The 22,267-nt window shown below is 36.7% G+C and overlaps 1 protein-coding gene across 3 annotated transcripts in view; it reads left to right on the forward strand.

Moving 5' to 3' along the window:
- GRM8 (glutamate metabotropic receptor 8) overlaps nt 1-22,267 on the forward strand; it is a 356,040-nt gene that overhangs the window by 153,445 nt on the left and 180,328 nt on the right. For all 3 annotated transcript variants that reach the window (XM_037390285.1, XM_037390286.1, XM_037390287.1), the window contains 3 exons: nt 6,155-6,290; nt 6,763-6,917; nt 8,171-8,308. In XM_037390285.1, coding sequence (XP_037246182.1) covers nt 6,155-6,290; nt 6,763-6,917; nt 8,171-8,308 — 429 coding nt within the window. The remainder of the gene's footprint in view (nt 1-6,154; nt 6,291-6,762; nt 6,918-8,170; nt 8,309-22,267) is intronic.

Consider the following 22,267-nt stretch of genomic DNA (forward strand, 5'->3'; position numbering starts at 1 on the left):
AAAGTGCCATGACATGGACTTCAACAGGAGAATAGAGCCCGTAGAAGGCTCAGGTTCTTATTCATAAAGCTATGCTACCCTGAAGTCCATATAGCCACATTGGTGATCGTATGGTTTCTTGAGGTAAATTGAAGGTAACTCTGGAAAGAATGCATGGCTGCATTCAGACCTCCCAACTGCAGTACTTGGCATTAAGGAGACATTTAAGTTTTGAACAATTATTGCTTGAGTTATTTGATCTTCAGCTTATAATTATATCTTCCTAGGTGTCACTCCCTGTTAACTCATGCTCTATAAAATTATTGTTAAGCACATCTAAGGATACACAAGAGGATGGCAGCAAGCTGGTTGTTTAACAATTCCTAAAAATTCCCAATTACCAGCATCACTGAAAGTCCCATGAAGAACAGTCACTTCCCTCATTTTTCTTTAACATTCAGATTTCTTGGAGTTCAATTTTATCAAATAATGAACTGTCTGCTCAAGAATAATGTCTTGATGGATGCACTAAATCACAGGGCTATCCTGATTTTTGTCAACAGAACTTGAGCGTGGAGCATTTTATTGGTTTTGATATCTCCAACATCCTTCATGCTGAACTAGGTTCTTGACAATTGGAACAAACTTTCAATATAACAAGGTCTCGATTTTCTAGACTTTCAATATAACCAGGGGAAGGACTAGAAGAGGAGGAGAAATGCAGTTGTCTGTTTTCCCTCATATTCTCTTGCATCGTGTGATACTGTCAGAAGTGTGCAGTCCCCTGTCAGACAGAGGCTGTGTCTGCCCGCACCAGCACCCTGTGTGCCTCACAGAAGAGTTTCTTACTGAGGCTTCTTCTGAGTCTCTGACATCTGTTCCTCTACTTGGAATAAGAACTTATCTGCCTTTACATATTTCTGTAATGTCTTCTGGAAACTTTCCACAGGCCTGCATTAAAATTTTCTTGGCCTAGTGACCAGTCGCATATAATTCTTCATCATCATCATAAAAAAAATAATATATATATATATACTTGAAGGCAGCTGAGAAAGTCCTGCCAGATAGGACGAGGTCCCAGATGTGCTGTGGCTATTTGTCATGAGCTTTGTCAGGAAAAATGTGATTTGTGATGAAGCTGCCATGAAATAATTTTCTTGCAATGATGTATACTGAGTCAGGTGAGGTATGTCTCCTTATTGTAAGAAATAGCTTACCAAAGCAAGAGCATAGCTTGATCCTTTCCCCTTTTACAATGGTAAGGCTAGTTATGTACATGGGGAGATAAAACATCTTAGAGGGTAAACTGGTTCAGAGTAGTATGATCATGGTCCCAACACTGAACAGACTTGAACTGAAAACTATCTTCAGCTTTTTTGACACAAAGACAAGTGTCCTTTCTTGTGCATCCTAGTTACTTGGTACTTAGTTGGTCTAGAATGTAGTGCTGGATCCTAGCTGGGGTAGGAGAAAACATGGCCCCTGTATTATTTATAGCTTCAGCTTTCAGTCTTTGCTTCAGGAAATTAATTTGTTAGCTCAAGTTTTCTACCACGTCTGCTTGCTATTTTTCAAATACGCATTCAACATCACTTTTTCTGACACCCACCTCCATATATTTAAAGTATTTGATAAATTCACAATTAGCATGCCATCTTGTGACTTCAGAACCCATGAGAGCTAAAATGAATATATATTATAAAATCATCATAAATTTAACTGCCAAAATAATACAGGTCATACATTTAACTTTTGGTTTATTTTCTCATTGATAAAATCATTGTTGTAAGAGCACAAAAAGAAAGGGAAAAGGTCATAGATCCAGTGTACTGACAGTATCTTCAAAATCTACCAGTTTTTTGTTTGGTGATAACCTATTTCCCACAAGCTGTGTTATACAGAGCCCTGTATCACATTTGATACCCAGCTGTTAGACAGAAGATAAATGGGTATTTATCATCACTGACACAGTGCGGTTGGTATTAACTGTTTTATTCCTCAGATCAAGCTAGGATGACTGAATACCACCTTAGTTTTACAGATCTGAGAACACGCAAAAGAGGCTGAGCACAGTTTGGTGCTAAGACTTTCCCCGCCCATCCCCCCCCCGCCCTCCCTCTGCCCCCGAGTAGCTGAAGAACTACATTTCATCAGTGTCACCTTAATGTCTTTAAAATGTATGACAGATGCAAACCCTTAATTTCACCTCCTGTGCCATACACGCATTAGAGAATGGGTACAATTGGGGTAGGTACAATTACCGGTATCTGTTCCTAGCTGAGGTACCTGAAATGAGGCTGTCTGACTCCCTTCCTGGTCCTAATAACATCTCTTGGTGCAGCCCTCCGTGAAGCCTGTTCATAAGTCCTTGTAATTGACTGTTTTTGAACACAACATTTCCTTTTTAGTAAAGAAGATAGTTAGCTCTCATTTCCTTATACAAATGTTAGATTAATCATCATTTCAGCCAAGGGAAATTTAGACCAATGTATTTTTTTAGGTACATCCCCAGACAATGGAGGATAACAAACATTTTAGAAACCAGCAACAGGGACAAGCAGTCATCATGCTAAATCAGTCAGAAATGCTGGCAGAGTGAAACATGTAGACATTATTTGTTCTTATGATTCACAGTGATAAATCGTTCAGGGGCATTAGGTGTCTGAACCATCTGCCCTTTGGCATCTCTGCAGCAAATGGTAAATCCATTGGTATCACATATGAGACATCTGTTCTCAAACTCTCTTTCTTCTTGATTTTGGGAAATCTCTTTTGTTCACCCTTCATAAGATTATTGCAACTACAGGCCTTAAACCCTGCCTTTTTGGTACCTCCGCTAGCTGTTTTTGAGTAATAGTTATTCCTTACTCAGTTTGCTGGCTCCTATGAATCCTTTTCCTAGACACTCATCTCTCTCTGTGTTTGGGCTCTTAGTCCAAGCTGTAGATTTCAAAGGCAGGAGGGCACTGAGAGGTTAGACGTAGTGTTGTAAGTACCTTTGTGGACCTAGCATTTCATCATTAGCTGAAAATTGATACTCTGTTGTTTGTTTGAGCAACAGCTGTATATGCAATACATAGATAAGGATGTACACAAAGTGTTTTGTGAGTTGGAGATAGTTTACACAATTCATTAGAAATGTAGCAACAAGGCTGAATGTATTTTATTGTGTTCCTAGTAGGACTTAATACATTCTTCAATCTAGAGATGCTAAGATGTGCAGTACGGTCATGACTGAACTTGCTGCTGTAATGATGGAATGGTGTTGCTTTTACACCATTTTGACTGAAAATAGCTTTTTTAGATACCGCAGTTTTTCATTGCTTGCTATCCATTCCATACAGATTGCAGATGGCTGTATATAGTGTATTTTATATATATGCATTTTGTAATATTTGCATTTTGGTTTTATGTGAGAAGAATGGTTTCTGTTTTGTTGTTGTTGTTGTTGTTGTTGCTTTTTTTTTTCCTGAGGGCCCTTGCATGAATAGAGATGGTTGAAAAATGCATTCTCAAAATTTATGAGGTAACAAATTATTCCTTTACACAATCTTTAGGACCTGTTTTACTTTTTGTGCCTGAATGACTCTGGGGACTGTCGAGAGCTTGGCATTGTTTTCCAATTTTATTTTTTAGCAGTGAATTGCTGATTGTTAAATTTACAGGTGTCTGCTAAGTACTTCTCTTACCTTTCAGCGTCTATCAGGTCGAGCGTCTATCACGATAGTGTAATATCAGTTTAGAAAACTAGCTAAAGCTTTTTATAGTACAGTGTCCATACTTTCCTTGCTGGATTGTCAAAGATACCCAGTGAATAGGGTATCATCTGTTGTTATTGGCAAATTAGCTTTCTGTCATGGGGAGCCAGGCTATTCATAAAAATATGAAGAAATGCGTTGCCAGAAAAAGGCATTATATTCCATTTTAAAGCAGATAGGAGTAAATTATTTATGCTATCTCTTTATACTATTTTTATAGGGTTAAAAATATGTACAAATAATTTTTGTTAGAAATGACAAATTTATGATTTGCAAATATTATTTCTTTCATGTAAAGCAGAGAAGAATTCAGGATAAATCTATACTGTAGTATGGATCTCTCAATCTAATAAAATAATAATATAACATCCTAAGAAATTGCTGCATAGCTAAAAAAGGTGATACGTTTGCCTGTGACTAAAACTGGCTGATTTCATTCGAAAGTTGTTACTTTTATATTGGCAGCTGATAATTCCATGCTTCATTTATGCCATGTCTAAACTTGATTCAAACTTAGGATCTGACTGTGCAGACAACTATAGACGTCGATGAGATTCTGCAAAGGCAGAACAAAACCCGATAATGGATCCCCAGCATTTTCTACACCTTACATGGACTAGACTAGAATATTTCAGTTGGAAGGGACGTACAATGATCATTTAGTCCAACTGCCTGACGAATACAGGGCTGACCAAAAGTTAAAGCATGTTGTTATTAAGGGTATGGTCCAAATGCCTCTTAAACACTGCCAAGCTTGGGGCAACTTTGAACCGTTCCCACTCATTCTTAGAATAAAAGAAATAAAAAAGGCTTCATAAGTATGTTTATTTTGTTTGTCTGCTTTGCTTAAAGATTAGATAAATTCACCTTGAGTAAGCGAATGCAAGAGACCTCTGTAAGATTGTCAGGTAGCTTTATATCCCAAGCTGCACCTGGCTGGACCCTTCTTTTTGTGCAAATTGTACCACTGACAGTGTGTATTAACCTAGTTTGTGAGGTAGTTTGGGAAAGCAGTAGGTTGACTTTTTGATAGGGAGGGGGAGACTGTTGAGGAAGTTGGAAGGCCTCCCCAAATACAACATAGTCATCTCACTGTGATTGTTTGTCCAATTAATTGTGATATGTAGACATGTATATGCCCTGAATGATCTTACACATCAGAAAATAAATACCAGCGTTCATTAAAAATAGAACAGCTCTTTTAAAACACATTCTTATTCTTACTCGCACTGAAAGCAGTTTTCAGTGTAGAAGTATTTAGATGCTGAGGTGCAAAAATCATCATTTTCTTTGTCTTTATTTAGTGGCATGTATCTTTTTGTTAGAAATAAATATTTTCTCATTGCCTTAATATTCTGGTTTCATTAATTGTTAGATTCACCACGAGTCTCTTACATTGGGAATAACAACAATCAAGAGAAAATATTGGTGGGAATTAGATGTAGCAGTACAAATCAGGCAATAGTTCTTAAAGAAAAAAAAAAAAAGTAAATCCATAAATAAGCACGGAAAGATCACATATGGTATAAGAAGCTGGTAACAATCTGGACTCAGTGCTCCATGAAACAAGCTCAAGGAATTTCTCTCCTTGTGTGCTCAAACGTAGATACCAATGCCATAACTGGGAAGCAGAGACTCCCCTGAACTGGTGCATGAAAGCCTTTAGAAATCACCAAGTTTCTGTCAAAATTTGTCCCTTTTTGCAGGACAGGTAAAACATAAAGATTTGAATTAGCACTTTCCTCCTTCTGTCAGGAAGATATATAAATATCATCTCTGAGTTTGTGTTCGTTTGCTGATTAGTAATTTAGAATATTCAACGACAGCCCAAAACCTTTTAAATAATTAAGACAACTTAATTAAGACTGTCATAATAACAATTAGAAGGGATCTGTATGTATTCGTTCATAAAAGAACATTTCAAGTTCTCTACTCGATTCTGTAACCACAGCATTTATTGTTAACCTTCTACTCACTGTTGAAAAAGCAGAGGTGTATGATAGTACCTGGTACCAAAAAGCTGCATTACAAACCCATATCAAATTGCAGCTCCCACAGTTAAATGCAATCCTGTGGCAAGACTGGATTCTCAGCTGCCATAAACTGGGGTAGGTCTGTAGAACTCAGTCTAGCTGTTAGTGTGTGGTGCTTGGTGACCTGGCTCAGGATGGTGTTTAAAACTTTATATAAAACCTTAAATTAACAGGTAAATGAGTTGTACTCCTTAATGCAGTATTGTGTGTGGAAACTTGTACAGTGCATGTTTCAAAATTCATAGATAATGTAACTTTTGGCTGTGATGCTGTATCTCAGATTAGCGCCTTGCTTTCTTAGCCTGCCTGGTTAATTATGGATCATCTGAAGTGTGAATATTTAATGTGCAAAAATTCTTTTTTTTCCTTTTAATTTTTTCTCAGGAGGTGTTTGCATTGCTCAGTCACTCAAAATCCCTCGGGAACCAAGACCAGGAGAATTTGAAAAGATCATCAAACGCTTGTTGGAAACTCCAAATGCTCGAGCAGTGATCATGTTTGCGAATGAAGATGATATTAGGTGCCCGTTTCCTAATTTTGTGTGCTGAAGATTTTTCACATCACAGAGATGCTCAGTTGCCTGGTGCAGAATAGAGCAATGTAGGAGTTTTAGATTCAATCCCCTGTAAAAATTCTTGGAAATCTCATGATAAGAAATTGAGTTCCAGTTATATACCGTACTGGTCCTTTATTCTGTGGAGATCTAACTGATTCCTAGTTCCTAAGAGTGCAGCTCCCATAGATTATTATTTAGTCACTGAAAACAAAGAAACCAAAGATGCTAGAAAAATATGGCTAAAGATGAAACAAATTAACTTGTACAGTACTGTAACTTGAATTCACTACAGCTGTTGTTGAATGTGCTTTAGACTGTGAAAACTATTGACTGGTTAGCGTGAGCTTACTTATGCATAGCCAGAATTAATGCTTGGGTTTCTCAAATCGTTTGTAAATGCTGTTTGTTTAATTAGTCATTTGTTGTTTGGTTGCAGGCGAATACTGGAAGCAGCCAAAAAAGCTAATCAGTCTGGACACTTCCTCTGGATTGGCTCAGATAGCTGGGGGTCAAAAATCTCACCAGTTCAGCAACAGGAGGAGATTGCAGAAGGAGCAGTAACCATCCTGCCCAAAAGAACATCAATAGATGGTAGGAATGTACATGGCACAGAATTCTCATTTTCTGACAATGACCTAGCACCCAAGTTCTCTTAAAAAAAATAATAAATTAATAAATCATGTAGTGCTTGATTACAGGGAAATCAGGGGAAACTTTCCAACTAAGTAACTTGAGTTGGCCTGATCCAATATTCTTTCAATATTTCTGTTGAGATGAGAAGATGCTGAATCTGCAATTAGGCAATCATGTAATTATCTAATAATGAGAGCATCTGTAGGGGAGAGCTTCTTACCCTTAGTCTGGTGGTTCTTTGGGACAAAAAAGAAGAGCATTGGATGGATGATAATGAGTCAGCTCATTCTTGTGGGAGGAGATCAATCTAGGCGCTGCTTTCCTCTCATAAAGTTACTTTAAGAAGCCACCTATATTAACAAAGTTTCTGACTTGTTGGATGAAGTGCCAGTTGTTGGTTTGAATCACTTTATTCCTGGAAGGGTACTGGACATAGTAACATCTCTTACTGTCTGGGTAAGCACTCTAAAGTGGTAAACGATTAGAAAAACCTCAGCATTATTGATGCTACTTGGAGAATTTAGCCATATGGAAATATTTGTAAAGAGCTTAATCCAGATGGTGTGTGTTAGTCATGATTTCTTTATGTTTGCTGGGTTGTAGGGGTAAGGCTGGTGCAGAATCTGATCGGATTTAAGCAGGAATCTTTAGTTTCTCAGCTGGGCTCATTAAATATATAAATAGAAGCAGAATTTTAGTGTCCTGAAAGCGTTCTGGTTCAACAGAGTGGTACCCAGTCATTTTAGATGGCTGTGAAATGAAATTTGTTTGGGTCACAGTTTTTGAGTAGTGATTACAGTTTGTCTAATGTCTTGTAGGTATCTAATTCTCTATTTGGTTCATCTGTGTATTAAAAATTTAGCTGTTTCCCTAACTATATGGTGGGTTTCTTTGTTGTTTTTTTTGTTGTTGTTGTTTTGTTTTGTTTTGGGTTTTTTTTTTTATATATTATAGAATTCTGCTGGGGCTTTAGAGATTTTTTTACTGCAGTAGGTATTTAAAGATCTTGTTCTACAGAAAATACAGGTTAACAAATATAGTGCCTTTTTAATGCTTAAATACTACTATGCTCATAAAATATCTTATTATAGTAGTTTGTACTTAAAGTTTTTCTTCTTCTGATATTTATACAAAATATGTTGTTGTCTTTAAATGACTAATTTTATCCTGTATCATATTTTAATGCTTCTTTCACTTCCCTTTAAATGTAGGATTTGATAGATATTTTCGGAGCCGAACACTTGCTAACAATCGAAGAAATGTATGGTTTGCAGAATTTTGGGAGGAGAACTTTGGATGCAAGTTAGGATCACATGGAAAAAGAAACAGCAACATCAAGAAATGCACAGGTAACTGTGAAAGTAAGACATTATCTATAAGTTGCTGGAGTGCGGGAATGGAACTGCTTTCTTTTCATCACTCTTCTGGCTCCCTTCAGTACTCCAATACATATTATTGTGTTGTAAAAGAAGTGTGACATTTTTTTCTCAAACCTAAAGAAAAATTCATGGACAATGTTTGAGAAAGTTAGAAGTTAATTTGCAGAAATCCAATGATGGTACAGATCTTGTTAAAAACCTGTGGCTGTGGTTAAATTCCATTCATGTTTCAATGACCTTCTCTCTCACCCCATCTATAGTTGTCAATACGATATTTATTTTTTTTTTTTAGTGAATGGGCACATCACAATAATTCTCATATTGTTATCCCTGAAGCATATACAGAGAAAATTAAATTGCTGTTTAAACTGTTGAGGTCATGATGATGGGTCAAGTCATGAACTCCTTATTTAGTTTACAAACTGTGTTTGGAAGATGGAGTTAAAAATCAAATCAATATGTTCTTATTACTTGTCCTCATGTGAAAAGAACAGGATTCTCTATTGTTATAAAGCTGAAAGTCTCTATGAAGTTTGAGCAAAAACTGTGTAATTGGCACTGGTGTTCTCAAACCTGCTTGCTGAGGCATCAGACCCAGACACTATTGTCATGACAGCTCGTATAGCAGTTGCATTAGTAGCTCTGAGTTTCACCTCCTCTATGACATGTTGGCTTTTTGTTGTCCCTTGCAAAAGTTATTACAAGACTGTTACCTTTAGTTTTCTGTGACTACAGCAGACTATGTTACTACTTGTGTAAATAGTTTTTTTCCTAATGTCAGGGCTCCCAGTGTTATTCCTTTAATTACTGCCACCACCCCCAGCATTACTGGTAGTGACCACCATCTCGGTGACTTGTGGCAGCAGCAATACCTGATTTTCTGCACTAAATATGTAGGTTGCCAATGTGATTTGATTTTCCTGGCAGTGTTTTCCTTCACCAAATAATATTTTCTACACGGAACATGAACATTTTTGTTCTTTTGCTGTTCCAAGATTTCTGGCTGCCTGGTGACACCGCCATGCAGCCTTTGTTATGGGGGTGCCCTTCCTAACTTTCTGCAAAAAGCTGCACACCAGCACCCCACTTCTCCTGGGCTTGTCAAACAGACATGCCGTGCAGTCTCCAAGCACATGCACCATTATTCCTGCACTTCCTGAACCACCAGATTTATTGTATGTATACTGTTCCATCGATTCAAAGACTTACTGCACTGGGCTTCGCAATGCACAGATACATCTCACAGAGAAATAGGAGAGACATGCATGCACTCTTTCATTTCAACACTGCTGCCTCATCTTCTGCCTTTTACTTCATACACCACAAAAGAAAAGGATGATATCCAGTTCCTCACTGAGCTAAATTAGCTTATTACTCTAATCCTTTACTCCTTGGCCTTGATTCATATAGCAGTAATTCATGGCTGGGTAGTTACCCATGTCTGGGAAGGGATTTTTTTTTTTCCCCCCTCTTCCTATTTTAAGTGGAAAATAGATGCTTTTTTGAAGTTCTTCAGGTGGAATGAGTGGTGTATGTGCTGAAGTTTGGGAAGCTCTAAATGTTACCACAGATGGTTGTATGACTTGTCTCAGCCTCGTCACATCTGTCAAAATGAATTACCAAATGAAAAGCAGTATATAAAGTGCATAGGCCATATCTTGATAGATTCAAAGTAATTTGCGATTTGAAATAGATATCCGTATATTTTATGAAGCAAAGTTATGGTATGCTCTCTGTGCCTGAAAACAGAAAGAAAACATATTTTCGACACCAGAAAGTTAACATAGTATCAAGGGATAGGACTAAGATGTGAGCAGTCTCATATGAAGGTTGCACATATATTAGTACCTGCTGGGGAAAAAGGTTATGAATTCTGCAAGCAAGAGTACTGCCAAGTGATAGGACCCTTGACTAAAACTGTGCTTACTACAATAAAAAAGACGCTTGGACAGCAGCAGACCTGAAACAAGCTGACTGGTTGATTGTGTTCCCTAGACAAAAAAAATTGTCTAACTCAAATTTAAAGGGTTGGATAGCAAATGTAACCAATATTTGTTCCTTTTAAATAAACTGAAGCAAGACATGCGGATGGAAATTTGAACTAAAACTCCTGTGATTTAAGGAAAAATGCTCGGTGGACAATGGGGGAGTGACATCCCCCAGTCTAATCCTCGAGAATCGCAATGGTATCTTGACTACCCCAGATCATTTGTCATGCCTTCCATGCACAAAAAGAGGCAGCAATGAAATCCTGGCTGGTTCTTCATACCGACGCACCCAAAACAGATGAGTCAGTCTACTGTGATCTTCTATGTCTGCTAAAGTTTAGAGGGGAGAATATCTCACCCATGAGTTTATCTTTCCCTTGAAAAGCCAAAACAGACTTCATAGCCAAGCCTGCTCTGAAATAATGGCAGTAAATGAAAGAAAATAATAAACCCTCAAATTTCAATAAAGATATAGGAGCTGTTACATTTAATTGTTCATAACTTTATATTAAAGACACAGATTCTTGGCCTATCCAAGTTGCCAGTTGCCCTTCCAGTGGGTTTTCTCTGAACTTCATGTGTATTTTCTCAGTCCTAAATTTCAGCTCAATTAAAAGGATGTTTTCCCATCTCTCATTCAGGATTTGAAAACTGAACTGAAAACCCACCAATGGTATTTATATAAATATTTATGTGAATAATATATTTTTTTATTTTATCTGGGCACTGCAGATAAGATCTTCTGGTTTTGCCCACCAGCCCAATTTGTATATTATGTCAATAGCCAGTGATGCATTGAGAGAAATAAAAAAAAACCTGGGATACAGCCATAATCTGAAAATCTCCCCTTCCAAAGATATTAAAAGGCAAATTGGTAGGTATAACGTTTTCTCAAGCCTGAGATGTGTTTTATTAGGCATTCCTTTTTATCTTAGTTAAGTAGGAGGTACTTGAATCTTTTTCTCATAGAACATTTGTAATTCCCAACAACAACAAAAAATAATATCCCTGTTCTTTAGTCAAGTTATCTGTCCATAGCTTTAAATTTTTACCACCTGCAGTTAGGATGCTACCAATCTAATACAATTTCAAGCACTTTTCATCCTATGAAGATACCAGAAAGTGCTTCAAAGCAAAAAATATACCTCTTTTCTCTTCCATGTAAAATCAACATTCTGTTTAGCATTGAAAGTCCTGAAAGGGTTTTCTTTTCCTTCAAGGTTAAAAATTACAAAAGTTCATAAGCCTTCTTACCTTCTTCTGTTCTTGTACATTACTGAATATTACAGTCTAGAGTGTAATGGATTAAACAGTTTATTAAAGAAAACTGGTAATTTAAAACTGTTTAAAAATACTGTTTATTTGCGGTTGTTGTTGCTTCTTATTCTTAAAAGAATTTGTGGTTTGGAGATACACAAAATAATATGTTCCTTTTGAGTTTGCCTGACCATTTGTTTTCTTATTTTTGCCAGTTTACAAAAAGCAGTGATTCACCTAAACTTTGAAAAAGTAATTGCTTTGCCACTATTGATTTGCCACTAGCTCCGTATTTTGAATGTGAGTGTACATTGATCAAATCATCAAGATTGGAATAGTGCACATTGAAAAATATTAAAGACTTTTTGTTCCAACATTTCTGGACTTAAAAAAAAAGAAAATAATAATAATAAAAAAGGGCCATTAGCTTAGTAAACATGAAACAATAATTCAATGACTACCCTTAAACTTTTTTAACTGGAGACAGGCATTTACAGAGAAAACTCGTTTGCCTTACTACAACAAAATGGAAAAGAACGGAGCACTACAAGAAATGAACTGTCTGTAGAGGTTACAAGGAATTTCACATATTTATTCAAGGTGCAGGTTTTCTACATTCAATAAAAAGATATTTAGTGAGCCATGAATCTTTCAGGGATCTTCAACAGCCTTTCTTTAGCATTGGAATCTCTTTGTGGAAATAAGATGTGAGGAGATGAGAAGCTTTTCACTCATCCCTGTGCCCAGTAGAAAACTGTAAAGCCAGAGACAGCATTCATCCTTCGATTATGAACATTCTTCAAGAGGAAGGGCTTGCCCCATGTTTATGAAAGATGGGAAAGACAGTATGCCTGTTGCTTGACTTTAAATTTAACACCCTGGAGAATTTTCCCATACCCTCAGCTTCTCATTTGACTCAGTTAGTGGCTAAGTTTTTGATAGCTGTGGATTTAGCATTACTTATAAATTGTGGACTGACTAGATTTAATCCTGGTGTTTTGTTTTTAACTCCAGCTCTTGGTTATTGAGCTACCAATTTTCAGTCCCATCTTAAGGTAGGTTTCCAGACCTTGTGTTTCTTAAGAAACAGCATAAATGAAACAAAGATATCCCAGACTACTTTTTTAAGAATTGCATTGAATTGTGGGGCTGACAATATGCACCATCATTCTTTCAGAAGACCAAAACATGGTGATAGAAAAAGAAAGCAGCATTAATGCTGAAGAGTTAAGGGACAAGGGTAAGAATTAAATGAAATGTACTCAGATTTGCTTCCATTAACCTCACAGAATGTTAATATTTGATTTCATTCTAAAAAAAAAATAAATCTGAAGAAGTTCTCTTTACAAATATATGTGTGTACACATGTAGATGTTTGTTTGTGTTTGCATGCATAAGCAGATAGAAATTAACATGAAGTAAAGTTGCTTTCTGTATCATGTTCTAATGTGTGCAATCATAGCCTTAGATTCAAATCTGACATAAGATGCTGTTCCATTGAGATTTGTTCTGTTTTTCCCCTATAACATCCCTTCAAGTCATGCATTTATCAAAATATTTTTAGTCTTTGAACAGCAAAATGTGGTCCTTTAATAAAACCTCAATAAAAATGTTAATTAAAAAGGCTCTTTCATGCACAGCCCTAAAGAAGTAGTCTCTCCCCCTGTTTCGTTTGGTTAGCATTTTAACTACTCTGCAAACCTAATCAGCCTTTAACAACCTATAATGACTGACTGCACTGCTAAAAATAAAGATGGGAGAATTTCCAAAAGCATATAGAGACCTGTGCAAATTAGTCAAATTTCAGTTTCCTCTATTAAACCGAACTATGTGTTTCACTGAAAAAAAATCATAGTGCAGTATAATAGACATCATGCATACCTAGGTACTTTACAGATCCATTATTTAACAGTTTTTCCTTAACCAACCTCTTTGAAAACACAATTGCAGCTAAAAATATCAATGGAAAGAAGTAGATTTATTCATATGTGTATGCCGCCACATTCTGAAAAATTTATACAAGTTCAGTAGCAGAATGTGCATCTCACAGAGGTACAATGCATTGCTATGTAGTTTGAGCAATGGTTCCATTACTATAAAATTAGTCTTAACGTAGGTTACGTAGGTTTGGTTTTGTTGTTTGGTTTTTTTTTTTGAGACCTATGCAAAGTTTAAAGAATCAGCATAGATGCAGTTGAGACACATGGTGAGCTGTACCACAATTCCCAAAAGGCACTAAGGCTCAGGAGACACTGTTTTTGACCACATGGAAAAGCTGCATGCTCTCCCTCTTTGTGTGACTTGTGTGTTGTGACCGGTTTATTTAGCTATAAGAGGTAGAAAGGGCATTTCTTATTCTTTCTCTTTTTTTTTTTGCTGGTTGCATTTTCTTGATTCCAATTTGAAAAGTATCTTATAAACACATTGCAGAAGGAGGTTGTTTTTTTTTACTTTTTGTTTATATTTATAAAATGTTTGTTGCTCTTTTGTGTAAGTACAATAATTCTACGTAAAAGTCACAGCAGTCAGTTTTGCAGCATAATAAGCAGGAGCCAAGTTGGCTGTCGAATCTTTGCTACCCATCACATCAGCTGGGAACAAAAGACTTTGAGGAGTATTTGTCATAGTCTGAGCTGTTTTCTACTCTGCTTTGGACATTATCTCAGAACTATGAAAATTGTGCGTTACAGGTAGCTGCACTGCAGTGGTCCCATGCTTCCTCTAATACAGCATTAAATCAAACTGCGTCATGTGTCATTAAATAATATATGGAGCCAGAGAGCATTTACTTTTGGTTTTAGGACAATATCTCATGTCCCAGGTGGCACCAAGACCTCTTCCATTAACCTGAATTAAGTTTAATCTCTTTATTGTAGTATACAATAGGCCATAAATTCACCATTTTTGCAGATTTTGTCTGGTTTCCAATTTCAGAAGCCTAGGTAGTCAATTCCAAAGAAAAAGTTCATGTCTGAGAATGGTGAGTGATGTTTTGTCAAAATTAACAAGACTGAAATACAGACTTTCTTGTGTTATACGTCAGGTCAGAATGTTTAGGCCAAATTCTGTCCTGATGGTGGAGAACGTGCAGGCATGAACCTTGCCACGTCTCTGCTGTCACTGATAGACTGATAAGAGGTAGATCATAGATGAAGGTATGTTTCATCAAAATACACATTCAGTTGTCTTACAAAGGGCCAGTTCTGGCTTTTATTCCAAAAGTATAGAATTTCAGAAGATTCAAGTTGAATAGTGTTTCATTTCAGCAGCTGCTAATGTACATAAGTATCACTCAGTATGCCTGAGAGCTGTCAAATCAGGGGACCTAACATACGTTGCCCATTCACTAATTTGGTTTCTTCATTTCACTTGCTGTCATCCATTTTATTGTTTCACCAGTATTTTCACATCTATTTATAATATATCTAGTGGAATACCACTTCTCAATCCCATTGTAAAATCTTAGATTCACTTGCAAAACATATCATTTTAAAAAGCTTCTTATTCTAATATGAAGAAGAAATTGTTGATATACTCCATAGAGGTATTTGTTTCTCTATAATTTTATTCGTGAATAGGAATTCAAGTCTTGTATTCAGTCAGGAAATGTATCGGGTTTAGATTTCTAAGGCTTTACAAAGTTATGAGTCATATTCCACTGCAAAATCATTTAAATAGAGCATCTTGCCATTTTAGACTTGATACACTCACTGCCGAGTTGGAATACTTTTAATACACATATGTATGTGCACGTGTGTGGATGTGTTTGCTAGGAACTTATGAATACAGAAATACTTATTACAGCTCAGACCCTCTGGAAGAACGGCCTATCTTAGTGAACTAATTTTTGCTTTAGGTACAATTTTGTGTAAACTCTGGAACTGCACGTTCTGAAATGTAACCTCAGAAAACTTGTAACCAGTATTATTTATGATGTAACTTAGATGTTGCACACGTAATCATGGTATCGCTATGCAATCCTTTTTCCTGGGAGCAATAGTAAGTTACTCGGCCATTTCTGCTAGCAGCCCAACCATTTTGGACAGATGCTAGTAGAATGGGGAAAAAATGATAGTCAAAGTGTTGGATGCCGTTCTTCATCAGACCCTTGCTGTGAACAGGAAGACTTGTTCGGTATAAGCCTGAGTTGCAGATACCCTTCAGGTAGAAAAGATATTTGTTGTTTTCCCTTCTGAGCAAGTTCTCGTAATTCTGCTTTGGGAGAGGGCTGGAAGAACTCCTTCAATTTTGTATATACGTCATCTGTCCCATTAGTTGAGCATTTCAGTTTACAGTGCTTAAACGTTTTATAGGTGTGTGCATTTGGTGTGCGTACTTGCTACCTGACTAGACGCTTCATTAGAATACAAGTAGTACAATAAAAAATAGTTTCAGTCTCCGAAAGAGACCATTAGCTGCATAGTTTTCGATGTGCTTGGATGTGGTCAGACAGGCTGATCTGATCTTTGTAACCTCATAGGAGGTTACTCATCTTCAGACCTGTTGACCATTGTCTGACCACTCTAGCACTGTTCTGTGAACTAATCTGGTTGAGAACTTTGGATGTGAAACTTCATTACCCAGGCCAGAAGCAGGCATGTTAATTTGGTTGAAAATGTTCTTCCATGTTCACAAGGAGTGGTCCATGATACATTTTTTTTTTTTTCCTGGTCTATTGCATGGTGGGAGATACCAATCAGGCAGAGAAAGATGGTCTTTGTGAGGTACCTTCTTCCCCAGGCAGCCCAGGTGGCCTGAAACCATGTCTATGTTATCAAACAGCTCACCTCTGCAGAGTGAAGGAGTCAATGGTGAGCATCTGAGGTCCATACTATACTCTTTTTCAAGAGATTTTACTTCAGGTTAGTATGGTCCTTTGAGCTGGAGGGCAATAGCTGTATTGCAGGCACTCATGCTACACTTTGGTTTCCCCTGAAAGGCACTGGGATTGCGCACAACAGGACCGCTCCATGGTGTGAAAGTGGGAGCAGTCAGGAAATTTGTTTCAAAAGTGCATTCCTTGTCTGAATAAAACATGATTGTAGCTGTATTCAAGGGACTGAGTGGGTAGAGATGAAGAAAGGTGGACACCCCCACCCCCCATCTAGTGTTGTCAGAGTCTGTGTGGTGAGGGAAATCAGCTGCTCGTGATGGTGATCCCTCTGAGTAAGTCAGAAGGACATAGAGCCCTCTCTGCTCAGTTCCTGAGCACAAGCAGGATTTGACTCTCTTGGCCCTCATTTGCAGAAGACTGCTACCTACCAACTAACATTGCATTATTCCATTGACTAGCTGTTCTGAAAGGGGAAAGTCTATTTAATACACAGCTCAATATTTATAAGCTGTTTTTAATAATCTTGGAGTATGCATTGATTTAAGATATATATTTAAATTTAACAGTATGCAGTTTCTCAGTAATCAAAAAAAGTTACTTGTTTTCCCTGTTTTGTAACTGCCAAAAAAAAAAAAAAAGTCATCTCACATATGTACTGGAATACAGTGACTTACATCGTATAACTGTTGATGCAAAGTTCCCACAAAATAGCCTTTTCTATATTAGCTAATACTTGATTTACAGGATATCAACAAGTTAAAACAAGTATGAATACAAAGGAAAAGAAAATGGTTAAAAGAAAGAAATTATTTAATCTTTTTTTTGTGATCTTTCTACTGATGAACTATGTTTGATATTTAAAAAAAAAAAGTTCAAACTTATTCTGACTTTAGATACCACAAATACACCAAGTAAAGCTATTTTTAATAATTATATCAATTTTATAATACAATTAGCATAGGTAAAATAAGTGATGTCATAATTTCAGGAAGCAGCAATTAAAATACTTATTGTGGACTGCTTTAGATCATGAACATTTTTAATACATTGAATTCACCTGTGAAATGCCCCTGATTTATAAGTAATTACTCACTTTTTGTGCAAGGTTGTACAGACTGGTCATCTGTAAACAGATGCACATATGTTTTAATCTACCAAATACAATTTTATTGCAAAAATAGACCCAGCAAAATCAACGGGGCATACATAATGGACTGTAATACAAATCAGAGTAGAAAAGGAGGTCAGAATTTGGCCTTTAATGGATAAGTGTATCTATTAAATGTACCAGTTGTAGTTCAATATTTCCAGAATAGTATTTGTATCCAAAAGTGTCCCCAGATTGTGTTAAGATCAGTGTACACGGGAGGAGAGGTGTGTTTCTTACGTGGAAGTTACACCAACGTAACTGCATGGCTGGGCATAATGATTTTGACCCGAAGTCTGGCTCTGGACTAGTGCATGTTCAGGGCTTGCAAGATTGCCCTTGGGTGGAGCTCATGAGACAGGATTCACTTAATTCTCTAACTTCTAGCAGGCCACCTCCACAAGTCTTGGTAAGCTGCTTAGACTGGCATGACTTACCCTTTGAGGATGCCCGTCTCTCTTTATGGACTGCAGATAGACCTAGATGACTAATTTGGATGAGGTGCCCTGCTTTTAGATTCCTCAAGTCGTGTGAAGTGAATCCCATTCCATGGCTGCATTGGTCACCACCTTATCAATAAAGCAATCTGCCTTCCCAGTTCGTGTAAGATCCTGGTGATAACTCCAATATCTGACTATATTAATTATGACTATATTACTCAAACGTTTAGATGTAATTTAGCATCCTTACAGGTACGTTCACAGATAGAAACAAAAAAAACCCCAACAACAAAAAAAAAGCATGGCCATCCTTGGTACATAGACTATCAGCAAATATTCCTCAGATCTGAATATGTGACTATTTGCCTATTATAGTACCATACATTTTCAGCATGCAATATTCTGTTGAATTATGCAAAATATTTTAAAGGGACTTTTTGACAAAGGTTTATATTTCAGATTTATGTTTAGGCTTTGTTTAAAAATGAAATGTTTCTATTATTTTGGCCAAGATCCTTTTAATTCTGCGATGAGATAATCCCAGGAGACTGACAAATTAAGGCTTTGAAGTCTTTGATGAATCTACATAATGTACATGATCTGTCCCTGAGACAAAAGCAGCAGGTGTTGTAGTCTCACATGCAACATACCCTGTGGAAAATAAGTTACTTTCAGTTTATTAAAGTGCTACTGTGGGATAAAGTGTGCTGCCATTAGCGGTATCTTCAGCTGCATCAGTAAACAATGGGTGATTAACGCTGTGGGGCTTTTTCTACTGTATCTTCAGCATTTATTGAAGTTTTGGCAGCCAAGGATGGTCTTGATTGATCTGTTACTGTCTAGTTAAAATTCAAGATAGTGAAAGGGAAGGTGTATACACTACATACATTCCACCTGACCCCAGAAAAAGCTAAGACCCATATAGCTTCAAAAGCTCTTCAGTTGTGAGGCAGGTGGTGAGCTGAGGTTTACCATGGTGTTCAGGTTTCCCTTCCTTCCCATCTGTTCCCTACTTTTCCATGTGCTCAAGTATAATCTCTTTGAGCCAGAGATTGTATTCTTCAGATTATTATTTTTTTTTTCTAACAGTGTTTTCCTGTTGTATTTTTTCAAGCAAAGAAAAAAAATGTGTTGGCATTTGCACGTCATAAACCTTTTCAGAGGAGTTCAGAGGAATTTAAGTGCCACATAAGCATTGTTTGGCTTAGAATATAAGGGTGCTTTTTCACTCTCAGTATTGAGTTCTGACTATTGGTAGACTTATTCCTGAGCCATACCCTTGAAAGAACAGTTTTTCAGAGACTCTCAGATAAATCAACAATTATTCTCTCATCTTGAAATGAGCAAATAATTTCCAGCACCAGAAACACTTCAAGGTAACATTTTAAATTGTCTCTTCCTGTGACTTGTGAAAGTAACAGCAAACAAAAACAAAATTCATCTTGTTCCTTTTAAATTTTGAAAAAGAGCCTGGGACTCTAAAAATAGTTTCAGGAACACTGTAAGTGTTGGCCTGGAGAGTGATAGAGTAAGCTCTGCAATTCACTGACTCTTCTTGCAAGATATATTTGTTACATATAAAATCTGAAAATATAACAAACAGTACATGTGTATACTTTGCTGGAATAATTGCCTTTTCTTTTTAACTTTTTGGACAGAAATGTTAGCATCTGCCAAAAGTCTACAGTAGAGAAAAGCAATTTCCAAAATTGAATAGTATAACTATGAGGCAAAAAGGTTGTAAAGTGTTCTGCATCCAGCTTAAAAGTATGCAAAATTCCTTAGATTCTAGATAAAAGCTATTGAGAAAAAACAAATGTACAGACCACAAATTAGCCATTGACTTTGTACTTAATAATTCCAAATAAATAATAAATGTAAGATTACAAATGTTTTTACAGAATTTGGGAAGTGAAAAGGAGGCTAAATTTGCTGTGTAAATAGCTAATTATGTACTGATCAATAAAGCAAATGTATTCAGTGATTTGTTTCCTGGATCTCATTGCTTTTATTTTTTAATTAGGCCATATATATATATAATTATAACTTTTATGTGAAATTGGAGTAGAAATTTAATAGGAAAAAAATATCTCATGAACTTCTGATACCTCTCCACTGGATTTTATGTGAAATCTATAGTTGTAGCAGTGTTTTAAAATGGAGAGAGGAATAAAATAATGAAGGAAGGAAGAATTAATTTGCTGCATTATATTCTACAAGTCTTCATGTCAGCGAACAGAACTGAAAGTGAATATGCAAAGGTCTTTTACATTTGCAATTTCTACGTGCAGTGGGAGAGCATAGAATATAAAGATTGGTACCTGACAGCCTGCAGGAGAAAGGGCAAATAAATCTACATATTATACTGCAGCTTCTGCACTTCTCAGCAGAACTACCTATGGCCTGGCTATCAGCCTTCATGGTAGAAGATCCCTGGCACCCTGTGTTACACATTTTCCTTTACATAGGCTCTGGCTGACCCATACCTTTGCAAGCTGCAGTGTGAGACTTTGGGGTCTGCATAAGATTTGGGTTGAATTTTGGATGAGTATTAAGGTCACTTTCCATTTTATCTGAACTGTTTTAACTAATTCCTCTGTGAAATTGTCTTTCATGTGCTTTATGATGATAATCAAGACGACAGGGTTTGGAACACGAGACCAAGGATTCTGCAACTGTTGCACAGAGATAAAATACAAAGGACTATATGGCCAAATCTTCAATGCTATGCATGAGTGTTGCTTTATTGACATGAAGAAGTATGAGATTTGAGAGGACGTGGCCCCCCGAATGACAGCAGTAACTTGATTTTTGTGTGAAAATCACAGAGAGGTCAGTAATCAAAGGCAGAGTAGGATAAGAAAAGCTTTAAAGGAATGATCAGAAGGGAAGCTACATTGCTTTTTACTTCAGAAGACAAGAGTTTCAGATCTTAAAACCAGGATGAAAACAAGCAGAGCTTTATAGACAGGTTGCACAGAACCTTGAAATAAAGACAAGAAATTTGAACATCCTATGAGAAAAGGGTAACCAACCAAGAATCTGGCCTCAGCGATACTGAATTCTAAAATTGTCTAGTGTCAATGAAAGGAAAATTGTATGTGGGAGGGAACAGTAATGTTTATTACTCCTTGAAATCTCTTTTGGTCTGCTGGCTTGTGGTTCAATTTTCCACAGTTTGCCCTCTTTGTTTTCTCATTTTAGTATGAATCACTCTTCTGAAAAAAAGAATTCAAATTTCTTGCAGTCTTCTCTACTGTGATACTGAATCATGTTGGGTTTTGCTTTTAGAGCCTTTAAGATCAGGGCTATATGTTTACTTTTGGTTACATATGTGACATTAAAAAAGGGAAGTGGGCTTTTAGAATTTGGATGGTACCATCTTCTTTGCCTTTATATAGTGCTCCTTAAAAAAAAAAGATATCAACATTCCTATACTCATTTTTTTTCTTGCTTACTTATTTTTCTTCCTTTTTAGAAAGGTGTGTCTGAGAATATTTTGTTCATCATTACAAAGGGTCTCATTTGTAGTCCTATCTGAAATTGGATCTAGTGCGCTCTTCCAGATAAAACCCAACATTCTTTCTCTTCTTGGAGTTCTCTAGTTGTTGTTCATGTTGGTGGTCATTTACAGTGTCTCTGGCTGATGCTTCATTATGATATTTACCTGCCTGAAATGTGGTTGAGTGAAATGAGGTTTCGAATGTCGTGTTTTCTGCTGTTTGTCTCTGTAACTCTGTAGCATTTCAGTTCCCTTGTTTTTGTGACTGAGTGGCCAAAATCATCCTCTCACTCTTTCTGATCGCTCGAGGAGTTTGGTTCTGTGACACTCGTCGATAGGGTTAAATTTTAACTTGTTGCCTTATCTGTTCTTTAACATATATTGTAAATTCTGCGCTTGGTCTGATTTGTCATTCCTAGTCATTTGCTTCATGGTGTTCAAGTCCTTAGTAACTCTTTTATAAGACTATGTACATTTTGCTATAGCTCAGTACATTAATTCCTTTATGAACATGTTTTTGACTAAGTGTTTCTTCTTTTCCAAAGTCCTTTTTTAAATGGAGTTTTGAATGCTAATTTAACTTAGTAGCCATTTGAGGGTTGGGACCTTAATTACACTATGGTCAAGATTTGAGGTGTAATTATGACTTCAAACAATTTACTGCGCAATATTTAGAAATATAGCTCCATTCCTGCAAGGTAGGTTCTACAGGGCCCACTTACGCATCTGTGCAGGACTGCACTGAGCTCAGTAGCATTTCA

The sequence above is a fragment of the Falco rusticolus genome, chromosome 5, assembly GCF_015220075.1.
Source record: "Falco rusticolus isolate bFalRus1 chromosome 5, bFalRus1.pri, whole genome shotgun sequence".
In the NCBI taxonomy this organism is placed as follows: Eukaryota; Metazoa; Chordata; class Aves; order Falconiformes; family Falconidae; genus Falco; species Falco rusticolus.